The sequence below is a fragment of the Pollachius pollachius genome (genome assembly GCF_949987615.1).
Source record: "Pollachius pollachius genome assembly, chromosome: 11".
In the NCBI taxonomy this organism is placed as follows: domain Eukaryota; kingdom Metazoa; phylum Chordata; class Actinopteri; order Gadiformes; family Gadidae; genus Pollachius; species Pollachius pollachius.
The window spans coordinates 9,487,583-9,512,360 of record NC_136944.1 but is presented as its reverse complement, the minus strand read 5'-3'; the positions used below and the strand labels follow the sequence as shown (position 1 = coordinate 9,512,360).

The 24,778-nt window shown below is 44.5% G+C and overlaps 2 protein-coding genes across 3 annotated transcripts; one reads left to right on the top strand and one right to left on the bottom strand.

The window, feature by feature from the left end:
• Positions 1 to 442: 442 nt before the first annotated feature.
• On the bottom strand, positions 443 to 8,247 carry nr1d1 (nuclear receptor subfamily 1, group d, member 1; the record flags this gene model as incomplete). The annotated part of the gene is made up of 8 exons (XM_079747198.1): positions 443 to 648; positions 969 to 1,179; positions 1,456 to 1,641; positions 1,996 to 2,732; positions 2,981 to 3,125; positions 3,346 to 3,434; positions 3,563 to 3,877; positions 8,187 to 8,247. 8 exons carry the CDS (start codon positions 8,245 to 8,247, stop codon positions 443 to 445), a joined length of 1,950 nt encoding a protein of 649 aa, XP_079603324.1.
• Positions 8,248 to 10,877: 2,630 nt separating this feature from the next.
• Positions 10,878 to 24,291, top strand: med15 (mediator complex subunit 15). 2 transcript variants are annotated; one of them, XM_079746276.1, is made up of 18 exons: positions 10,878 to 11,017; positions 11,547 to 11,634; positions 11,882 to 11,933; positions 12,033 to 12,056; positions 12,185 to 12,349; positions 12,633 to 13,045; positions 13,277 to 13,717; positions 15,267 to 15,317; positions 15,698 to 15,805; positions 16,078 to 16,193; positions 17,727 to 17,854; positions 18,203 to 18,337; positions 18,569 to 18,632; positions 18,801 to 18,867; positions 19,532 to 19,689; positions 21,031 to 21,197; positions 21,404 to 21,502; positions 24,011 to 24,291. In XM_079746276.1, exons 1-18 carry the CDS (start codon positions 10,950 to 10,952, stop codon positions 24,145 to 24,147), a joined length of 2,481 nt encoding a protein of 826 aa, XP_079602402.1. In that variant the 5' UTR covers positions 10,878 to 10,949; the 3' UTR covers positions 24,148 to 24,291. The 2 variants fall into 2 exon arrangements, with proteins under 2 accessions (XP_079602402.1, XP_079602401.1); XM_079746275.1 differs by having other exon boundaries at positions 16,075 to 16,193.
• The last annotated feature ends 487 nt before the right edge of the window (positions 24,292 to 24,778 follow it).

Here is a 24,778-nt window from a genome sequence, read left to right as displayed (position 1 = left end):
ATGTACTCAGTCTTCAGGGGCCTCACCGGGGGGTATTTTGGAACCAGGTTTGAGGAACCTGGTTGCAGTGCCACTTCAGTTTACATTTTGACGGCTGCTTATTTTACCCAGGTTACACAATGTCCAAACTCTCCAGCCAACCTTAGCATCTAGTACACTCACTAGACCTATGGTTCTCCACGATATCATCACTGTGCCACAGCACTCATATCATTTCCTCCTTTTTGAAGGAAATGAAAAACAATCAGAGGTTTCTCTGAGACAGATGTGTCAGTTCCTGAACTTTGGGCTGATGCAAGCAGAGACAACACAATGAAGCTCAAATGATTGTGACAAACCAGTTTCAGTGGTACAGAAGAGCGCCTTAGCATGGCTCCATGTTGAGGATGACATTATCATTCGTCATTGTCATCATCATGGGCCATCGGTGTGGTGTTTGTGTTCAGCCGTCGATGCGGAAGGAGAGAAGCTTCTCAGAGTGCATGTTGTTGAGGGTCCTGAGGTCGGAGAGCTTGAGCAGGACCCTGGTGAAGCGGGGCGAGTCGCCATGGTGATGGTTGGGTGACTTGCTGACCAATAAGCGCAGAGCTTGGATCAGGCTCTCCTGGAGCTGCTCCACTGTGGTGAAGTTTTCGATGCCAGACCGGTCTGAGGTGGCAGAGAAAGAGGATGATATTTAAATTCAATCCCAGCTCATTTTTGCATCTCAAGTTCTATCGTCTCTTCTATCTTGACAATCTGCCAGATCTGTCAGAAGTATGGGCGAGACAATTTTATTTAAATAGCACTCTTTGAACACAAAAGGCCCTTCAGAGTGCTTAACAGAGGCAGGCATCACATGCAAAAAAACATTTTTAAGGATAATTATTTGAAGACAAGCATCGAACTTCTCCTCTAAACATTCACCCATCCATCCTAGCGCCACAGCCAGTTTCCCTTCGAGCAAAGCCCCCTCCCCTCTTATTTACCAGCAGAGACGAGCACCACGGCGGTGAACAAGCCCAGCTCCTCCGGGCTGAGTTCCAGTGATGCTAGCTTGTGGCTGAAGTCAAACATGGCCCCCAGCAGCTCGCCCATCCCCATGGCCCGCAGGTCCTCGAGCCCATAGGTGGTGCCGGAGATGAACGTCACCGTCTGTTCTCTCACGTTGAACATCGAAGCAAAGCGCACCATCAGCACCTGAGGGAGGAATAACACAAACCATCAAATTGAGGTCAGGGTTTGCCGGGAGATTAGGAATAAGGAAATCAGCGAGCAATAGAAAATGGCCTTAGTTAGCAATTGATTTGTGCGCTATACGTTGAGATACCTTCCTGATTCTTTCTTATACTCAATACAACACTAGGTGATATACGTCGTTATTATGCGGACTGAAAATATGTATTCAAGTCTACAGTTGCACAAAGATGTGTGTGTGTTTGTGCGTGTGTTCTGGTTTTGTGCGTCAACGCATACCTCAAAGGTGCCGGCCTTCAGCAGAGAGACCTGGTCTGTCTGTGACAGAGTGTTGAATCCTGGGATGTGTTTGGCAAACTCCACCACCTCCCGGACGGCAGGGCTAAAGGAGAGGGAGAAGTCCTCCCAGATCTCCTGGGAGCTCTTAGAGGGGTCCGCCCTGGGACACATGTTCATAGGACACGCCTGGACAAAGGGATGGAGGGATACAGAGAGAGAGATGGAGAGAGAAACATGGTACGTTTACGTATCATTAGGAAAATGGACGAGGATAATAGGTAGACAGCCAGCTATATTTATATATCTATACATGTGTATGGGTAGATAGATACATAGATTGAAAGACAGATAGATTCTTTCTCTGTCATTGTCTCCCTTTCATTCTTTTTATCAAACGTCAATGAGAAGTAAAACTGCAGGAATATAAACTTCTTGGATTTTGTTCATTAACTCACGATCGAGACACGCACCAACACGCACGCACACAGCTGACCAGAAAGCATGACCTTACAGTTGACGATAGATATATTGATTGATTACCAGCATGATATCAGGTTGGTTCTTCATGGGACGGTTCTGTCCTTGCTGTGCATGCTTGCCATGCATCTCTCCCCCAGGGAGATCGCTGTGGCGGTGGTTGCCGTGGTGATGCTGGCCCACGTTACCACTGTCAAAGTTGTTGTCGTGGTAGATGGTGTTGAGTCCGTTGGCGTGGTAACCACTTGAACACTGGTTGGAGACCCAGTTGTTTGTCTCCACGTTGCGGAGGGCTTGTTGGTGCTGGAGGTTTTGTTGACGCCGTTGCGGCAGAGGCGTGCCGGGGTTGGTCAGTTTGTCGTGCGCATACAGGAATGTCTCGCGGTGGGCACGCGCGATGGCGCTGACGGTGGAGTCCACGCCGAGGCTGGCGGGGCAGAGAGGAGCGGGAGGCGTTGAGGGGGAGGGGGAGGGGACGGAGGGGGGGTTGGACCTCAGCACGTCTTGGGGAGGAGGGGCACCCGGACCCTGGGAAGAGGGAGGAGGCAGGGAGGAGGACATGGCCGGGGCAGGGGTCGAAGGAGACGAAGGTGCCGCGGGGAGGGCGGGCGGCTGAGGCAGGCAGGGAGAGGAGGATGAGGAGGAGGGAGGAGGAGGCGGAGAGGAGGAGGAGGAGGAGGAGAGGCTGGCGAGCTGGAAGTCGTTCTGCAGCTGGTTGTTGACCATGTTGTTCATGGCACTCTGCATCTCTGCCAGCATCCTCTGCTTCTCCCGCTTTGGTATGCGGCCGAAACGCACGGCTGCAGCGAGACAGAGAGAGGGGGGGGGAGGGAGAGAAAGAGAGGGGGAGGGAGAGAGAGAGAAAGAGAGAGAGAGAGAGAGAGAATACAGAAAATAGATTAGGAGATCGTAATGGCAGCACTTTCTCTTCAAAGATACCCCAGGAGTGCAGTGTTCTATAATGGAGCCCTTTATAGATTGGCCAGTGGGTTATAATTAAATACATCATGCTTGCTGCCAGAGGGGGCACCTTGGAGCATGCGCTCACCATCTCTGCTCATGCCCACGGAGAGGCACTTCTTAAAGCGACACTGCTGGCAGCGGTTCCTGTTGATCCTGATGATGGTGCAGCTCTCGTTCTTCAGACACTTCTTGTACTGGATGTTCTGCTGGATGCTGCGGCGGAAGAAACCCTGAGAGAACCAATGGAAACGTATTATTGGATGAAAAGTTGTTTGATATCAAGGACTGACCTATTGGCTGGCTGTAACCAATTTAACATCAATGTTAAGTTCAAATAAATCTTGATCTGTATTTTGTTTGTATGTGTGTGTGTGTGTGTGTGTGTGTGTGTGTGTGTGTGTGTACGTGGGTGCGTGCGTGTTTGTGTGTGCGTACATGGCAGTATCTCACCTTACATCCTTCACATGCATGGACTCCGTAGTGGAAACCTGAGGCCACGTCCCCACAGACCTTACACAGCAGGACCATGCCATTCAGCTCTACAGGAACACAACCAAACACGCACACGTTCAGTTAGACAGCAGGTCCCAAAACCAGTCCCCACCACTAATAGCTGGAGGAGACCTCATAGTGAAATGTCCCTGCGGCGACCTGAACTGGTACTCACTGGTCAGCCTTGCCCCGGACTTGCCGGGGGCTGCCCTCAGCGAGCTCCTGTCGTCACGGCAACGATGGGAGCCTCCTACTGAAGAGGATGAGGAGGAGAAGGATGAGGTAGATGAGGAGGAAGAGGAGAAGGAGGAGGAGCCGTCCTCTCCGCCCGAGCCCGAGCTGGAGCTGCCACTGCTGTGGAAGGAGGGAGGGGAGGAGGAGGTGGAGGAGGCGAAACAGGGCTGGGAGTTGGAGTTGTCGCTGTACATGGACACAGGACTGATGCGCGCCGGAGAGCCGCCGCAGGAGCCCACGTAGGAGATGACGCCTCCTGCAGAAGAGAAGGAGGAGACAGGAGAACATTGTGAGAACATTTCATGGTTAAACGTTGAACACACACACACACAGTGAGCCAACATTTGCAGGCTGTGCATAGGGAAAGCGTGGCTCCATTCTATAACGAGAGAGAGGTGACAAAGGGGTGGCTTCGCCTTTGTTTCTATGGACAAGTGCCTGAGATTGACTCTGTTGCTCTTCACTGTCCCTTAAGGCAAGTAGGTGGTCCGGAGGGAGGTACGCAAGCAAGACCATGGAGGCGGTCCTGTTACCATGAGAACCAATTGAGGCAGGGGCACAGGGGAGGACACAGACGCGCAGGCTCAGGTGGTTCCTCAGTGGTTCCTCAGGGGTTAACAGATGTCAAAACAACTGGGCACTCGCTTTGCTCTGGAGCCAGGAACACTGCACAACATGAACGAGGGGACGGGACGGGACATAGGTGGACACTAGACAGTAGACATTTTCGCCCTCTTTCCCCAAAACCCTCCCTCCCTCTCTCTCTCTCTCTCTCTCTCTCTCTCTCTCTCTCTCTCTCTCTCTCTCTCTCTCTCTCTCTCTCTCTCTCTCTCTCTCTCTCTCTCTCTCTCTCTCTCTCTCTCTCTCTCTCTCTCTCTCTCTCTCTCTCTCTCTCTCTCTCTCAGTCCCTGAATAGCCTTCCATTACTGCCGGACCAAGCCCTAATAAATCCCATGAATGTTCCCTGTTAATCCGAGAAACTACAATATCAAAACCAAAGTAACAGGACATAAACAATTTTGTAATACTAATAATAATGTAATAATTCATAATAAATATGAAAGAAAGCGTGAATGAAAGTACGAACAATATTAAGAAAACAAACAATGAATGAACCACTGAATGAGCCCAACCAGAGAGGACGATGAGCTATGACGGCTGAGGCTGGATGGGGGTCTTCTTGAGGAAAGACCTCGCCGGGTAGTACAGGCTGGTGGAGCAGATGGATTCACCCCGGAGCTGCTGCTACTATTGCCCAACTAGCCAGACATCCCCCTCATGAGCCCTGGCAGCGGAGCCGCCGCCCCCCACGGCTCCATCCTCCGCAGTGCAGTGTTTGTTTCTCATTCTTTATTTCATAGGCAAGCGTTCAACCGTTCAATGTGCGAAAGTGTGTGTGTGTGTGTGTGTGTGTGCATGTGCGTTGTACTTATGTTCTATCAATTGATCGGTGTTGGTTGGAACCACACGCAAACAAACATGTGCAAACACACCAACATGTGAAAACACATGTACGTACACACACATACACCCCCCCCCCCACACACACACACACCATAGTGTGGTGTGTGTGTGGTGTCTTGTGGCAATACCCAAGACGCTAGTGTTTGGTATCTCTCTGGCAGGTGGCTGAGCCGACTAGGGCTTTGTTTTGTTTCAGATAGGTAACTTTATCTACCCCCCCCCCCCCCCCACTGTGGCACTGAGGGCACATGTCACAGACACACGTGGTCTGTTCAGTGTCCCCATGCAAACATGTGCAAAGACCCACACACACACGCACACACACACACATACAGGGACACAAAACACACATGCACACAAACACACAAAAACACGCACACACACACACACACAAATAAATACACACACACACATAAATACACGCACACATAAACACATGACCACACACAAACAGACACACATACAGGCACACAAAACACACGCACACAAACATACACACACACACACACCCATATATATATACGCAAATACATTACAGTACCATACAGAACATCTCCCACCACACTGATATCCTGATGTAATGCATAGCTCTAATATAATCTCTCTGATAATCAATTTATCCCAAAAGGTCCCACAGGCTGAGGTTTTGCGGGGTTCCGCTTGACTGATGGGCCTTGACGGCACTCTCAACAGATGAGACGTGGAAAGACGACTGCCGCCAGTATAAAACACATCGGTGCAAACTTATCTCAATGGTGTTGCCATTCAATACCGACCTTGTTCGGTTTAATTTCAACTGAATACGTTCCAGATGACTGATGTCCTTTACTTGCGGTGTTGTTTATCTGTGAGGTTGTTGTCAACTGTGTCTGTTGTTGTTGGTTCCAGGGGGAGTCAGGGCAGTACACTACGACAGGGGTTGCTTGTGTTATGGGGTTGACATTTAATATGGTGGATTTCTTATTTATAGTCTCCTTTAAAACATTAGATCCACACAATATTGCAGCTTTATGTATTGTGTGTGTGTCTGTGCTTTTTTTGTGTTTCAGAGATGGGAGATTGTAATTGCCTACGTGTGATATGAAAAAACCAATAATTAGCAAAATATCTAGATAATTATAGCTGCGTCAACATAATTAGTCAAGGTAACCTGCAAACCTCCAAATAGGTCCCCATGACCACTCTTACCCTAAACAATAAAGTGTAGGCAGACTAGCCTCACGACAAGAAACAGAAGGGAAATCCTGATAGAGAGAGATAAACCCAGAAAATATGTTTTTTTTTTCAAACCAATTCAATTTTCTTGTTTAGTCATTTAAATAGGAATGCGTGGGAGCGTGTTCGAGGCCATGCCTCCAACCACGTTTGGTTGGTTTGCTTGCTGCAGCCCGATTCTCCCTGATGTGTGCTTTTAGAGAGGCTCGTGTGTTCCAGTCTATCACGCCCCGGCGCCACGTGCGCCTTCAGAACAGCAGACTCGACAACGAGACTGCCTCTATGTAGCCACGCCCATGAGAACACGCCTCGTGTTTCCTCCCGCCCTCTTCCGTGCGCTCACGTTTCTCCATTCATTCTATACGCAGTACAAACATACTCGCTGGCGCTGTCCATGGTACTGGGGGGCGTCAATTATAGGCAACCGAAAACAAATAGCCTACACTTAAATGCAGAGGAATAATTCAACATTTAAAAAACGACTAGGGCGTGTTAAAAAGGTTTTTATACCAGATAGCAAGAAACAAGAATCGCCCCACTTTTATTGAATTTACAAGGATTTTACACAGCATACTTAGGCTACCCGGACTCATGTATGTGTCCATAAGATTTTGAGACAAAGAGAGTTAAATCAGAGAATATATCTTCTTGGGTTTGTTTGCGCTTAACGTTTTATGAACGGGGCGAGTCTATATGGCTCTTGGGAGAGAGCCAGACAGGGCGAGCACATTGCTGGCCAACATGCGTCAGAGCGAGAGGGGGAGGAGGAGGACACGGGGTCATATGGGGAAAGGGAGGAGTGGACGTGGGAGGCGGACTGGAAGATGGGAGGGCGGAGACAGATAATAATGCGGCGAGGAATTATGCCATGAGTTTGGAGCCCTACTACTGTGAACCAATCGCACGAGGTCCACCGAAAGAACAGAGCAGTGAAAACAAAACGCACATGGCTCTGTTCGCCGGTCCATGTGAACGCCGCCTGGAACAGTCGCGCGGGCACATCACTGGGTTGCCAGTCCACCTGACACCAACCCCATCCCCCGTCACGATGACCTAGTTCCCCGAAATCTTCTGAACACAAGAGGGTAGGCCTACCCGTGATTTCGGCAGGCTGATGTATGCCAAACATCGAATGCCCATGACTTATTATACACGTCACGAACTATATATTATTCATTTGGCATTTCTTTTTTTATCAGTTTAATGTTCAAGTCAATTAAGGCCTAACCCTACATTTAAAATGTTCCTTGTGGTGACCTCAGATGTTAATATAACCCCACTGATAATTATATATTATAGACCATTTTTGAGTCCATGAATACTTAACTAAGAGTTAAACATTTCAACAACATAATTTTGAGCACTGCACCTCCGATCCAATTGGTCACTGGTTGGATGAATATTTTTCTGAAAGAGTTGATGTCACCAAGACCTACACGCTTAGCAACTAAAAGGACCAAATAGATTGCCACCCTTCAGCAGCTCCTTACTGAAAGTGTGAACGTGATAGGCCTTACATTTGGCACACGTTTAACTTTTATTATTTAAGTATTTGCAGTCGAACATATTGAAAGCTCCGAGCATGGAGATCCATTTTGACGAACGGCAGAAGTTGGACCATTACGTGTTCATGCATAGCCTAGGTCTACTGTAACGGGATGGACTTCACCCATTTAACTAGTGGGGAGTTTTCACCGGGACATCACACGGAAGAATATGCCACCAGAACACCGTGTAAGGATTGGCTACTCGTTGGTGGAGCTATTTGTGAATTAGGCCAAGTCCAAATGCTCTTGAAAACACCAGCCATGCAATTACTGGAATGGCTCATTCAATCTTCAAATCGCAATAAGACGACGATATGACAAGATTAAAACTTCGTTTACCTGTGTTGCTATTGTTGTTTGTGTCCATTGCAGTCGTCATGTTGAGCTCCAAACGAGTCATGCAGACCTACTTCGCAATCCGTAGATTTTTTTTTCAGTTAGAAAAAAACGAAGGATCATCGGCGATCTCAAAGTTATGCGTCTTCTTTTTACGCTTTCTGTTATAGGTAAATTACGCGTGAGTCATAAATCAAACTACTTTGATACGGACATTTTGTCGGAAAGACACAATTGTGTCTGTGCAGGAAGCTTTGCATGAGGCTGCTGGGCTCTTCTCTTTGACTGTGATGTGTAGAGAAAAAACGATTCGTGCTGTCACTCGGTCTCGGTCTGTGTCGTTGTGAACTGCAGTTTGTCCCTCGGCCTGCTTTTGCTGTCTGGCAACCCTCTCTTTCTCTTGTCTTTCTCTTGTCTCTCTCTCCCACCCTCCCTAGACAACCAGGGCGCGCGCAAACAGCAGGCTCTGGGATCGCACGCGGCAGAAAACGGGACCATGTGACCGCGGGGAGAGCCTCGTGCCCCAGTGACACACTTTTTTCTACAATCACATCCCTCTGTACTTTTGAAATCCTCGCGCACGTGGGGTTGTCGGCTCCACTCGAAGGGTTGTGGGTCAATTAGGCTATTTAGAATATGATGACGTATCCCTTTATATATTAGCCGATGGAAAACTAGCGAGTGTTTTTTATGACAAGGAGAAAATAGGTGTATAATGTAGTACTACGGTAAGGACGGAAAAGAATCGGGGAGATTCCATCTAGATAATCGAAGTTAGACTATATGTCTGCCTGTCTCCCCATGTTCTATCTATCTATCGATCTCTCTGTCGATCTCTCTCTGCTCTCTCTTATATCTCTCTATATAGAGATATACATATATACATCCAACGTTTTATCCATTCACCCTTCAGCCATCCATTCTTCATCTCATCAGCAAACCACCCTATCATTCATAATTGGTGCCACAAGAACAGACCATTTCGAAATATTCTGGATAAAAGGACTGGCAGCCCACTTGCCCAAATGAATAATTAAACGTTGACTAAATCAGCATTTTTGATAGACAATTGCCACCTCCTCTACATTCCCTAACCACCAGTTATGTTTTGTTAAATTACTCACAGCTGAACACAAATGATTGTGTCTCTATCTGTCCTTGATCAAATGCTATTTTTCACTCCAATTCTTCAACACATTCTATTGGTTTCGATATTATCTTTTTTCATTTGATGAAAAGGGATAGATGGGATCCAATATAAATTGTGTTATTGCATTCAACACGATATTGTACTTCACTGGACTTCATCTTATTCTTTAAAATATGATGTTTCCAGATGTCAATACAGAACCTACTGCATAATGATACCCAGTTGGGAATGAGAACATTCTAGTTCGATTTTTCGAATCTATCCACAACAGCAGACATGTGTTGAATAATGTTTGTTTACCATTATCACCCCCAGTTCCTTAAAATGAAATGCAATAACGTCTGAGGATTACTTTACAACATGAATTATTGCTGAGCAGGCTATATATGGGTACTAATGACCATTGTTGAATATTTTAACAACAGCTCCTTGAACTGAATGCAACTTTTTTGTGAATACTAATAAACCTTGTTTATTAGTATTCACAGTTTTATTCAGGACAGTTGGGCCAAAGCCCAGATCGCCCCTTTATGGGAGAGCCTCACCTGAAAATGTGTTATACAAGCTTTTAAAAGCTTTTTTATGGTCTGTGGCAACTTATTTACATTCAAAGTACATGTCTTAATCATTGAAAATTTAAATGTGTACCTGAAGTTTTGGGGTTTTCTTTCAAGGTTAATTATGAATTGTGATATAAAGATATTAGAAGTTGTTATGCATTGAGTAGAAGTAGAAGACGAATTCACAACTGCTATCGCTCCACAATTATTACATGCAATAGTGTACACACACACACACACACACACGCACACACACACACACACACACACACACACACACACACACACACACACTTTTCAAGTACAGTTTGGGCCAGTTTATCACGGTCCTTTACCCGGTGTAGGCCTACTCTCAATCTCTCTTGCGCTCTCTCTCTGTCGTTTGTCAAGTATCCTCTTATCTGCTGCTTGAATGACACACCGAGGACCCAAAACGTACCTTTTTATCAACGATATTATATCATTTTCGAGGGCTTGAATGCATGATTGGAATGACAGATTAGTATATATCGGGCCCTTCATAAAACATTCGGGTCTGTAGCCACGGATGCCTAGGCCTTAACACGACGCTGCCATGCAGCCCCCTTTTAATAAACCATCGTGAGAGAACAGAGGCACGAGAGGGGCTCATGTCTTGCTAATACACGTGTCATGTGTGAGGAGGGATGACGCTCAGCTCGCGCTTTTCTGCATGGTCACAGGGCCAGCTCACTTGAGTCGGCGCAGTCCGCAAACTCGCTGCGGCAGAAATTATGTAGAACAATAACCGGCGACTGGTTCGCTACCTCTTTACGCCGAAGCATGACTTAGCGATTGTAGTTTATTCAATATGTAGACCAATGTTTAAAGGTCCCATGGCATGAAAATCTCACTTTATGAGGTACGTTAGCTGACCCTGATATTCTTATGTCGTACACTAGAGGGCAGTACATACAATGTATCTGGGTAACTTACCTGGTTAAAGAAAACGAATAAGGAAGCCCAGTGAAAACAGTAAAAACATCACCGCAACAAACCATACTTTCGCTCTAATACCCAAAGACTATATTTGATGTAATGGAGGTCCCTGGACCAGACAGCGACTGGAGAAGCCCACAGTTCCGACAAAAAGTCGTCGCACAGATGTGAGACTTTTCTTTTTATGTCAGCATAGTATCATTAGCTCAACGAACGCATTTTTCTATAGATGTTGGCAAGTGGAAACTAGTTGGCTAAGCTAACGATAAATCGCATCCCACCCCCCGATCCTCCTCAATGGGTGCCAAATGTAAAATATAACCCCAAGTAAAACGAAACAAGAAATAATGATATTTTGGCGTATATCTCTTTGATCTCATCAGTTAGCTCATCTAGCATCGTTAGCTCGGATCAATGACCGAATCACGCCTACGCTTTTAACAGATCAACGCACGTCCGTGAACGTCATGTTATGTGTTTTCATTTTGTGTTTCTTGCTCATCGTTAAAATAAAGTCATTCAAATATGCATATAAAACAAGTGTCAGAGACCATGGTTAATGCAGCCAACTCTGAGAATGAGAAAATCAATCGCACTTCGTTTAAAGTAACGTTTTGAATATCTTCAATGTGGACTGAAATGTATTGACAATAATGTGTACAGGCCTACTGCTAAAACTGTTAATGTTAATTTCAGAGAGGATGCGATGAGAAAGGCTGGGACTCCACACTCAAAGTCCAGCACTGACATGGAGAATCATGTTTACGTCAAAGCCAAATCCCGTGTAAGTAACGGTGTATTATATTAAATACTAATTAATTATAAACGTTATACTCACATGTAAATTAAGGCACGGGATTGATGTATATCTGAAAAGTTTAAGTAGATGTGAATCATTTGAATTTGACACGCCTACTTGGCCCCACTACTTGACGCATAATATTTTGCAATACTGCAAACCATTGTAATGGCTCTTTTATCTTAATACTATTTCACTATTGGCAACTTAGTCTTTCCCTTTTATATTCTAGGAGGAATACTTGTCTCTGGTTGCACGTTTGATAATACACTTCAGAGACATTCGTAAGTATCATACTGTTTGCCTTGGCTAGGGATTTACCATTTTTGGTAGACGTGAACAGTTTTACAGAAAGTGATTATGCATTTCAAATTGTTTTTCAGACAAGAAGGCTCTTGGCGGTCCAGGTGAATAGGCGCATTTTCCATCTCTTTGGCCGTGATCTGTCCAACTTTAAGTAGACTCCTATTGCTCATGATTTTGGCTATGCATGTTGGAGCTGTGTACTATTCTCTGTTGTCTACTCTTCTGCTAGATCCCATGAATGCCCTGACTAACCTGACAGGGGTTGGAGGGGGCCCGGGCACTATTGGCATGGGGCCTCGTCCCCCAGGTGCGCCAATGGTTGGTATGGGGCCCATGGGGCAGATGCAGATAGGCCAGCATGCCATGGGAGGGGTGGCTGGAAACCCCCAAGCCAGTGAGTGTGTTTCCTCCATGTGGTGTTTGTTTTGTATGCACTAAATGACTAAATGGCAAGCAATAACAGTGGATGCTGCTGGCTGTGTTTCTGCTCTGTGAATGAGATCTGCCTGCGAAAAAGACCTAGTATACTCAAGCCTCTGCTCACTTTTTGCTTTGAAGACGGCTCCAGGGGTGTTGTTCTACAGGAAAACCCAACGGATTCTACATGGATGTATTCCCCCCCCCCCGTCCATCTCTCTCCGCTCTTTTATCTCTCATCCTTGCTGGGGGTGTTGCAGGAGGACCAGGTCAGTTACAGATGCAGCAGATCGTGCAGGCCCAACAGCAGCAGCAACCACAACAACAGCAGCAGCAGCAGTCCATCCAGTTTCAGCAGTTCCAGCAGGCCCAGCAGCAGCAGCAGCAGCAGAACGCCATGCAACAACAACAGAACGCCATGCAACAGCAGCAGACGGCCATGCAACAGCAGAGCGCCATGCAACAGCAACAGAACGCCCTTCAACAGCAGCAGAACGCCGCCCTGCAGCAGCAGCAGCAGCAGTTCCAGGTGCAGCAGCAGCTGAAGATGCAGCAGATGCAGCACCAACAACAGCAACAGCAACAGCAGCAGCAGCAGCAGCAACAACAGCAACAACAACAACAGCATCAGCAACAGCAGCAGGCCGCCCAGAATCAGCAACAACAGAGCCAGGTTTGGACACACACCCCCAAATTAGTCATGCACTGTTTAAGTGCTATTTTTTCTAACTGTAGGAAGTTATTGTGATACTAAGATACTCTTGGTGGTGGCAGTATCTTAATTTCCAAAACAAAAAAACATTTGGACAAGTTGGACCTTTAATTAAAGACGCTGTCAAAACAATTGTCCCATATTTCCAGTGTTAATTGTCATGCTGCGCTACTTGCCTCTATATATTTCCAGATACACCCGTCCAGGATCCAGCAACAGCAGCAGCAGCAGATAGTCCAACTACAGCTTCAACAACATGCCCAGGCTCAGGCACAGGCCCAAGCGCAGGCCCAAGCGCAGGCCCAAGCCCAGGCCCAAGCCCAGGCTCAAGCCCAGGCCCAGGCTCAAGCCCAGGCCCAAGCCCAGGCTCAAGCACAAGCACAAGCCCAGGCCCAGGCTCAGGCTCAGTCTATCCAGCACATGGTACAGCAGCAGCAGCAGCAGCTGCATCAGCAGCAGCAGGTGCAAGCCCAGTCACAGCCACAGCAGGGGACATTACCCCCACACCCCCAGCAGCAGCAACAGCCTGGCATAGTTCCCCAGTCCCTGCCAGCCCAGATGCCTCCTGGTCAGCACGTGTCCATGGGTTCCCTCAGCCAACAGCAGCAACAGTTCAAGATGCAAGCTCTCCAGGTAAAAGCCACAGCGCTGGTATCTTAATCTAACATTAAATTATGTCTTGAAGTAACCTAATTATCCTGAATTGCGTTTTGACAATTAGGGGGAGAGAAAACGTGTTGAACCAGTTATGCTGTAAATAAATGCAGCTTTTCACGAAGCGAAGATTTGGTAAAAAAGAAAAAAAAGCGATATAAGTAGGGCAACCTCATGAAAGTTGGAAGTGAAATCATCGCTTTGACGCTGAAGAGATGCACAGGAAGGAATAATAAACTAGAGGGATTATAAATTCATTTTGAAAGGCTTTTCTAGCCAGTGCAACTTTGCAAAAAAAAAAAATCAATTTTTGCAAAGCATGACAACATGCAACCACCAGCATGACAACATGCTGGTGGTTGAGTGAATGAGAGAAACTGAAACCTGACATGTTGGTATCAGGCTATCTAATACTTTCACCATTTCTCAGAAGAAGTTTTTTAAATTGCAGCATTTCAAACTTTTGAAAGACAACAAAGTTAGATGCAACAGCATACATTGCAAACCACTTGACACGGGTAGGTTGCATAGCTAGCCGCCGACATTCTGCAATTATCTGGGCAGATTTACTGTACATATTAAGTCTTATTCACAAGTCTTGATTCAAAAGATGAAGATGAACACGGCTCGTCTACTTCATCCTCACAACCAAGATTAAACCAAAAGATAATCTAGATCATCGCAGATTTCCTTGCATGAGATATGAGGCCTCTGAATATTGTTGCTGTATTTAGGAAGCAAATGAAAAACCAACTCTGTCATTATGACAGAAAGAGGTGGTTATGGAGCTAATTAAGGATAGTAGAGCACTAGGTTTCACTACTGGCATTTGGACGTCCCAGCAAATGGAAGCTTACATGACAGTGGCTGCCAATTTTATTCGAGATAACTGGCGACTAGTTGTTGGTTGAGAACAAAGGAGACGGGATGGAGTCACACTAGGGCTGGGCGATTAATCGAATTTCGATGTTGATTTCAATTTTAGCGTCACACGATCACAAAACTAATATAATCGTGTTTTTTTTTTTTATGTTTTATAGAAGGTGCAGAACAGCTGGATACATGTCTAAACATTATTTTAGATTTGAAAATTTTCTTTCTTTTTGACCATTTTGTGTAGTTTTTTAAGGTGGAATTTCAAAGTTCTCAGCTACAAAGTGTTTTTGGGAGAGACACGCAGAATAAATAAATCATGTTTTCAAGATCAAAAATAATCGTTTGAATAATCGTGATTTCAATATTGGCCAAAATAATCGTGATTACGATTTTTCCCATAATCAAAAAATAATCAAAATAATATAATAATCATAATTTAAAAAAATAAAGTCACACCGCAACAACCATTGCTTAAGGACTGAGTGAAATCCTGGCTGCATATGGGATTCCAGATTCAATGTGTGTGGCTGTGTGTGTCTTTGTGTTGAGTCTTTATTTAAGACTCAACTGTTTTTGTTGTATTAGAAAATGTCACTGCCTCTGGTTTCCGCAGCCTATTCTTACATAGGAAAGTCTTTGTGTGTGTTGATAGGCCAGAGCAGCCCTGCAGCAGCAGGTGGCAGCACAACCCAACCAAGGACAGGTAAGAAACCCTTGACAGCAGAATTGCCCGTCCTCCCAACGTTTCCATGTTGTTTCCAATCTTCTCAGTTCAGACTACAGGCTTGTAATTTTACACTGGGTCTATGGTTGAATCACAATGGTTACTACAAAATAATGTATGAAACCATGTTTCTCAAATCACCCTTGTCATAACCTTGAGGGCACCCATTGATTGTTTGATTTATTTGATTTTGGTCCAAATTAACTTTTTCTTTCAACATTTCGAATGATAAAGATAATCATGGAATAGGCCATTTCATGCATTATCCAAATTTGACATGTATTCAGCTAATTCCAGCACAGGAAATGGTTCTCTCTCGTGGCCTTGTGATGTTGTTATCCCTCTTTCCTCCTCTAAAGATGATGAGCAGACCTGGGATAACGATTCAGCGAATGCCCCGGGTCGCCCCCAATCCAACGCTAGCGACACAGAACCCTGCAGCCCTGGGGGGCCAACAGATGCCTCAGGTACTAAGCTTACATAGCTTCCCACCATTAATCTCAGATCCAGCAGTCCTTAAATATATACGGAATCCATACATAATTGTTTCACATTGTTTTGGGGTATTCCTTGTCTTACTGTGACATTGCGGAGAGTATTAGTCTTGTCTATTTGTCAGTTTCCTTGTTGCAGTGGTAAACAGCTTGTAAACAGCTTTGTTCGTGGTAGTAAAGACTTCCTCATCTGTAATGTGAACTAACTCCCTCCCTCCCGCCTGTCTCTGCCATCCCCTCAGCAGGTGCAGCAACAGCATCAGATGATGTCCTCGCCCTCCCCGGGCCAGACCCCCCAGTCGATGCCCCCGCCCCCACAGCCATCCCCCCAGCCCGCCACCTCACAGCCCAACTCTGTCAGGTAAACCTTGATATTTCATGTAAATAAATAAGAGGTTGTTTGGTCATCTGGTAAGAATGCCCACTGGGCGCCTCCCTAGGCGGTCGTTCCAGGCAACACCAGTGGGGATGAGACCTCGGGGTAGACCCAGGACTAGGTGGAGAGATGATGTCTCAATACTGGCCTCGGAATAGGGATGGGGATCATTAATATTTATTGATATTGATACCATTTTCGATACTCCTTAACGATCCGAGTCTTTATCGATACCACTATCAATACTTTTCTATTAATTGGTGGAAATACGACGCGTTTTTGGTGATGAGGAAAATATTTAGGAAATAAATAATTGTATTTTCAATTAAATATGTAATTCTTAATAAATATTGACATCAGTAGTTTAAATTATATATTTTAAAATTATTAGAGCACTATACAACTGTATTAGTAATACAGAAACATGAGTAATACAGTATTACTCATGTTTCTCACCAAAAACTCAATTTTCCGTTTCTTTGTTACATTTGAACGCATCATGATAACCTGAAAGTCTTTTCACTGAGCCAACCTCAACACATCATCACGCAGCATATCTGAAACTTTATTTACTTTTTAAGATAACTAGCTTGTATGCTGCCGATTACAGCACCGATTTCACAATTGGAATACTATTTTTAACTGACTGGGCTAGCGACAATGTCTGTGTGTGCGATTACCGCTTGTACTTTGAGTGGATGATTTAGACGGGCCCGTCTGTGGTGCGACAGGAGAAGGAGGAGACAGAGTCTTTTCAACTCTGAGACTGTCGAAGGTACTGCATTTGCCCTTTACTTGATGCCCAATGCTAATGTGCTTGGCCATTGAGGTTGTGTTCCCCCCTTTACAATAAATGATTTTCGCCCTTTTCGCCCGTTCAGCCATCCTCGCGAGCAAAGTTAACTGCCAGGCTTCACTTGTTTTACTTGTAATACCTGTTTGCTTACAATTCCATTCAAAAACATTGGTGGACACGCTGCAGTGATTGGATTGATTTGATTTAAATGCCTTGAGGCGACTCGAGGGACACAACAATACGTTACAGGACCTACAGGACAAAAAAATGAATAAATGAACGACGGGACTCGATGGTGGTATCGATAAGCCCAAACGTTAATGATTTTCGTGTTTTTAAAAAAGTGGAACCGGGTCCTTGATAGAACCGGGTTTCGATCCCCCTTCCTACCTGGGAACGCCTCGGGATCCCCCCGTCAGAGCTGGTCAAGTCTGGGGTCCCCTGCTGGAGCTACTGCCCCCGTGACCCAAACCTAGATAAGTGGTTTGAAGATGAGGATGACATGAGGATGAGGTTAAATAAAACGGATGGAAAATAAACAATATAAAAAACTTTGAAAAACAGTATGGTCACGTCATGTGACTAGAAGAGATGGGTATTTTGAGGTGACCTATGTGGCACATTGCAGTCATGTTGTGCTTGTCAGTTACATCGCAGCTGTATGTATCAAGCATGTTTTCTGAGGATTAATGTTTCAATGTATGTCACTTCCTTCCCTGCAGTTCGGGCCCCACTCCTTCACCTGGAGGTTTTCAGCCAAGCCCCTCCCCCCAGCCCTCCCACAGTCCAGCCACAGCACGAACCCCCCAGAACTACGGGGTACCCTCCCCTGGTCCCCTCAACACACCAGGTTATACACACACACACACACACACACACACACACGCTCAAACTAAAAAACATCTTGTATACTGTATTTACACACATCTCTGGTGCAACATTATTCAGAATTATAGAAGGCAATGGCCATCGTGCTGTATACTGGCTAAGACAAAACAAAAGCCAAAGAGTCATCATTATGACTCCAAAGTAGAGCCAAACAACCAGAAGCCTTAATGGCTGCCTTGACATTGCTCCATATGTATGTATACATGCATGCAATCCAGTGGTTTTGTACCATATGTGGTTGTAGAGTAGCTGCTGATGCTAACACACTACTACAGGTGCATTAGTTTTAACGCAGTAGTCATCTCTGAAGGTAATCCCAATTCGGTAATGAGTCCTGCGGGCGCCACATCTCTGGAGGACCAGCAGTACATGGAGAAACTCAAACAGCTGTCCAAGTACATCGAACCCCTGCGCAGGATGATCAATAAAATTGACAAAAACGAAGGTATATATTATTACTTTTTTTAACCTGAACTGAAGGCGTTATATATTCTGAAATGTAGTGTTCTATCAGACTTTTAGGAGTGATGTACATTTCCAATAATGCTTTACTTTGATTTTATTTACCTGGGTCGCTGCAAGGCACATGCCTACTTGGTAGTGAGCAGGTCTTACGAGCTGCCCACATCTCTACTGATATTGATTGTTTTCTTGTTGGTTTTCTTGCTGTTGACAGACAGGAAGAAGGACCTGAGCAAGATGAAGAGTTTGCTGAACATCCTCACTGACCCCAACACAAGGTATACAAGACGTCATGCCCAATAAGATAGAGTATGAGTCTTGTCTGCCAATCAATAAATCAATACTGTTATTCCAGTTGGAAGGGGGGGGTGGGGGGATTATTTCAGCCAGAACTTCTTCAATAAGCAAAAAAATGTGCCTCATTGTTTTGCACCCTTGGCTTGTAGGTGTCCACTGAAGACATTACAGAAATGTGAGATAGCCCTGGAGAAACTAAAGAACGACATGGCAGTGGTGAGCCTTCCTCCTATTCCTCTTGTAAAAGCCACTGGAATATCCTGCCAGAACTTATTGTAAAATTATAATTTTGGACTGCATTGACAAACATGTCAACAACCCTCCATTAGTGACTTATTTAAGGAGAGACAAAATTGACAGTTCAAAGGTCCAATGTTCAAAGGTCAAAGGGCCCAACCTGCTTATAATTATTACCTCCATGTCTGAGACGTGCCTACTGGGACTGAGATCTTTGCAACCAACAGTGGAAACGTTCCGTATATGCCCCATTGAGGGTGGGAATTGTATTGCTCCATCACAGAAGTCTATGGCCAAAAGCCATTAATATTAAATCATTAATTACTTTTTAATGAAATAAAACTGTCAAATGGGACCACTCAAAATATATATGAATATATAACAATATATTTTATAAATAAAAGATTACCTAGCGTCAAAGATCCTCGCCAATTTCTTTCTTAATTTATTTGCTTTGTATAACAAGAATTCAATCACTACTTTCCCGGCCACCTATGGACCGTTAGAGGAACTACATGTTAGTCGCTTCTGGGTTGGCTTCATAAAACGGCGGCAATGCTTGCCTGAGGCCCGGCATATTGAACGAGCGCTCCTATCGTGTGTGTGTGTGTGCGTGTGTGTGTGCGTGTGTGTGTGTGTGCAGCCGACCCCGCCCCCTCCACCCGTGGCCACCAAGAAGCAGTACCTGTGCCAGCCCCTGCTGGACGCCGTCATGACCAACATCCGCTCGCCCGTCTTCAACCACTCCCTCTACCGCACCTTCTCCCCCGCCATGGCTGCCATCCACGGGCCTCCCATCACGTAGGTGGCCGAGGCTCCAGCGTTCCTGGTTGCATGCACAATCACACTAGGGGAAGGCATCCGAGGCCGTGACATGCTTGTGTTGAGGCATCCCCAAATACGCAGCATACAATCGAATCAAAATTGAGTGAGTTTAGAATTCAGTTGTATGCGGGAATTTCTACCCTCAAGAAAATATAGAGAAAATAAGAAAGAAAGGACCTGCTGTTTGAGCTGGTATTTCAAACATTGAGATTTAAATGAAGCAGTGGGGAAGCAGTGAATATGGTGGGGATGTAGCGTGGCCTAGCTATTTGAATGAACATATTTTGAAAACATATGGGCTGAGGGTTCGGAGGAAGGAGGGTTTGTGACGATCCACTGCAGCCATTTCATAGTCGCTTAGTTGCGTCGTGTATAAGCGTTATATGAGGGAGGTATATGTAATGCGCAACACACCGTGGTGTTATACTTAGAAGCTTAACCCTCCTCTGGAAATCGAAATAATCCACTGCTTTGACTTTGCTCCACACATCGACACACACTGTAGCGTTATACCATAGGTGTCAGGGAAGCCAAACCCTCTCTCAGACATGGTCATCAAAATCAGCCGCTGTGAAGAACGAACTCCACACATCTGCACATTCACACATACCGTTGCGTTAAACTAGAATAGTAGCCACAGTCTTCCGTTAGCAATAACAAAGACACTCCTTCATTTCCCCACGGAGTGACAGGATTTACCATTGCGCCTTTAGTTTTAAGGGGTCTCGCCTTTGCAGTAAGTGGATTGTACCATTTTGGAGGCAGGTGTTGATCGGAAATATTGTTTGGAGGTCTTAAATAGTTTATTATGGAAGTTAAATTAAAATTATTTTATTTCTATCATTCATTCTTTTTTGGGGGGTTAATCAGTCAGAACTACTTAGCCAATCTACCAGCAAATGTTGAGTGCTACTTTGTTTATTGATTGCATCAGCTCGTTTTGGATATCTTTTTTTATAAGACATAAATACACTTTACAACTTGCATAAAAGTTAGCATCTAACCTTTTTATCATCTTTTTTTAATAAGCTGCCTATTTTAGAAAATATGTTGGCCTCCTCCTCAATATTCAAGTATTGAGGATGTGTTTTTCCTAAGTGTTCATTTGTCAAATTGGTCGATAATATTAATATTACGATACAATAACACATTGGAACTGCACACTAAAAGTCTTGTTTATTTATTGCAAGTCAAATATGCATTGCAATATTGCATGTTTCCCTCATATCATGTAGCGCTAGGGGACACATTAGAAACACTCCCACTAGAATAGGGGTCCTGAATCCAAAGTAACGACCCCTGACCTCTGCTCTGAAGGGGCCCCAGCATCACGGGCCGTAAGAGGAAGCCAGACGAGGACGAGCGGCAGACCATCCCCAACATCCTGCAGGGCGAGGTGGCGCGCCTGGACATGAAGTTCCTGATCAGCCTGGACCCGTCCTTCTGCAGCAACAACGGCGCCGTGCACCTCGTCTGCAAACTGGGTACGCCGGACACTGCTCTGGGACCCAACAAAATACACACCTGTTTCATGGGATAAACACATTGGTGATGTCCAGTCTGATTCAAGTTGTTGCTTTGACTAAAATGTCCCCCCCCCCCTCCACACACACACACACACACACACACACACACACACACACACACACACACACACACACACACACACACACACACACAACCTTCTTAGATGACAAGAATCTGCCCAGTGTCCCCCCGCTGCAGCTGAGTGTCCCAGCGGACTACCCGGACCAAAGCCCCCACTGGGCGGATGAAGGAGAACAGTACGGTGAGGAGCCATAAGCAGTGCAATGAGGAAAACCGTTGTAGTGCTTCATCAGAATGATATATCAACATGTCACTGCATGTGCATTTTCTGAAGAAAATGCATGTGATTGCTCCAACTCGACGTGTGTGTAATATTCCGTGAGCATGCCGACATTCAATGCCACCGAGGCTAATGAGCGAGTGTAGCAAGGTTTAAGTCGGCGATTGATTGAACAAAGAGGCTGATCGTTTTTGTTTGATTGTGAGTTATGGCACCCCCTGTCACTGAAAAGCTCCTTTGCTTTTTGGAGACCTGCTTAAGTGCGGTTTCTATATTGTATCAACTTTGACAACCCTGAGTTGCCTTTGGAATAGCTGAAGTCAGTGTTTTTTCCCCCATTGACTCATAATAAAAAAATAGCTAAAATAGTAATTTTCGTAGCTATCATACAAACTTTCCACATTGCATAAGGGAGGGTCCTTGATGGGCACACCAAATGTTAGGCCTCTGGGGTTCTCTAAAGCGGACTTGTAGAACTCTCTGTAGTAACTCTCAGGTGTTCATGTTTGGAGTTAATGTTTTTAGTGTTTCTTCCCTATTCACTTTCCATGTAAAATAATAATCTGTCTTTTTTTTTTTTTATTCTAAAATGGTTGGTCTCCAAAAGTAGTAGCACACTGCACAGATACATGCCTGACTCTTTGGTCCTGGTTGGGTGTAAATGCCTCAAACTGTAGGAGTAGAGAATTACCCAAAATCGGCAGAACAACTATCGACTTCTCTAGGGGGGTTCTCTCTAGGGGCACCTTCTGTCCACTTCTTGATGCACTTCACATTTGAGGTCAAAGGCAATAGGCAAATAAATGTAAGTTCAGTTGTTTAAAACGACTAAAATACACTGCACAAAGACAATCTGCGCAGTATATGAAGAGTATTTTCTTTAACAATCAATCAGTGCAGAGCAGCTGTAGGGGGATTGTTTGTTTATCAATACGGCGGATGCGCGCGCAGAATGATGGCAAAAAAGAAAATTTGTTTGACCGGTTGCCATGGTTATCTCTGTGTGGTTAATTTGCAGTTGCGGTGTTAATTAGTGATTTTGTCAGCTTACTGTTACATTAAACTGCATCACAATAACGGCGTTTTCTGATACAGTTTAATAGTTATAGTTAGTATAGTATAGTTATATGCTATAGACCCTAGAATATCTGTGGTATAAAGGCTGGGAAGAATTTTGAATTATAAATATGTACACTTTATGTTAAGTATAGACGGTCGCGATTCCCATTGAAACGAATGGCGTGGTGACTATTCTTCAAAATGAGAGCTGGTAAATTGTGAAAAATGAATTAAACTGTAATCAGACAACGCAGTTATATGCTATAGACCCTAGAGTATCTTCGGAATGAAGGCTGGGACGAATTTCGAATTATAAATATGTACACTTTATGTTGAAAGTATAGACCGTCGTGATTCCCATTGAAAAGAATGGCACGGTGGTTTTTCTTCAAACGAGAGCTGGTAAATTGTGAAAAATGAATAAAACTGTAATCAGACTACGCGGTTATATGCTATAGACACTAGAGTATCTGTGATATAAAGGCTGTGACGAATTTCGAATTATAAATATGTACACTTTATGTTGAAAGTATAGACCGTCGCGATTCCCATTGAAACTAATGGCTCAATGATTATTCTTCCAAACAAGAGCTGGTAAATTGTAAAAAAAAAAATTAAACTGTAATCAGACAACGTGGTTATATGCCATAGACCCTAGAGTATCTGTGGTATAAAGGCTTGGACGAATTTCGAATTATAAATATGTACAATCCATAACGTCAGCTCATAGCTCAGGACTAGAATACCTCCCGTGCCAAGTCGTAGCTACGGTCCGTCCTATTTATGTGAAAAACTTTATATTTTGATTGTAAAACGCATGAAAATATAAATAAATGATCTTAATTTCTTTTCTTTGGCAAGTGACCATGGTATAAGTGGGGTAATGCCCTTTGAGGTGTCAAAAACCTGTTTGATCGATCGTAATTAAAGGGGACTACTTTTTGAGGGAGATGAACTCAAACAGAGTATAGATTTAATAAGCATGCAATATGAATAAGAAAAAGCATAATTATTAAAGTATTTGAATTGTTGTATTATTTTGGCAAGCAAGAAGTAGAATAAATGGGATAATCAGTCTTAATTAAAAGGGTTTGTGCAACCAACCGCACAACAAGACACGATTGCGGCTCTTGTCGCTCTCTTCTCTTTCTGCCAACGACATGCACGTAGAGCAGGGAGTGACGTAGAGTGACGTAGACTGATAATCCCTCTATTGGAATCGGATAGACAAGTAGAATGAAATAAGTGCATAACAAGTGCATAAAAGTAATTCAGAGGGCAACCCAACCTCCCCTAAACGCTTTCCAACTCTACCCTTGGGACACATTAGCAGGACCTTTAGTAAACCTTGGTATGTGATCCTAAAAAGCCTTAATGTTTTTCACCTCTTCTTCTTCTTCTTTGGTTCAGGTGCCAACTCGTTCCTGCAGACAGTCCACAAGAACATGACCTCCAAGCTGCTGCAGCTCCCAGACAAGCACTCTGTGACGGAGTTGCTGAACACCTGGGCCCAGAGCATCAGACAGGCCTGCTTGTCTGCAGCCTAGCGCACAAAGACACACTCACACTCACACACACATATACACACACACACACACACACAAACAAACAAAACACTTGCCGAAAACCTGGCGCAAGTGGCTTCACATCGAAACCGGATGCATGGAAGAAACAAACTTTAAAAGGGAAAATTGAAACACAACATTTACATCATATACCGTATATCTATATTCAGCGATGCATACATACATATCGAATGTGCATTACAAAGTGGGTATTATTTTCTGCTTTTTCTTTTGGTTCGTTTTTCTGCCTTTACATTTTTATTTGAAATGTAATTTCTATTTTCTACCACAAGAGGGTTGTGATATACTGTAAACTGAAAAGGTCGTTTTGAAGGCTGTTTTATCAAGTAAAAGAAATGTGTATGTTTTGTAAACTTTTGCCATTGGAAGATCTGGAATGTGTATACTTTTTGCTTACTGAATAAATGCTTCAAATCTGTTGACTGTTATACAGCCCTGTTCATTGACTAAATAACATTTTGGTAATTAAAACCAATAAATTCCTAAATACAATTTGAGATGTTCATATTTATGAAGTCATGCAATTTAATAGAACCATCCCGCATTTCTTTTGGCCCCAAACAACAATATTTTGGCATAATTGCATGTCTCT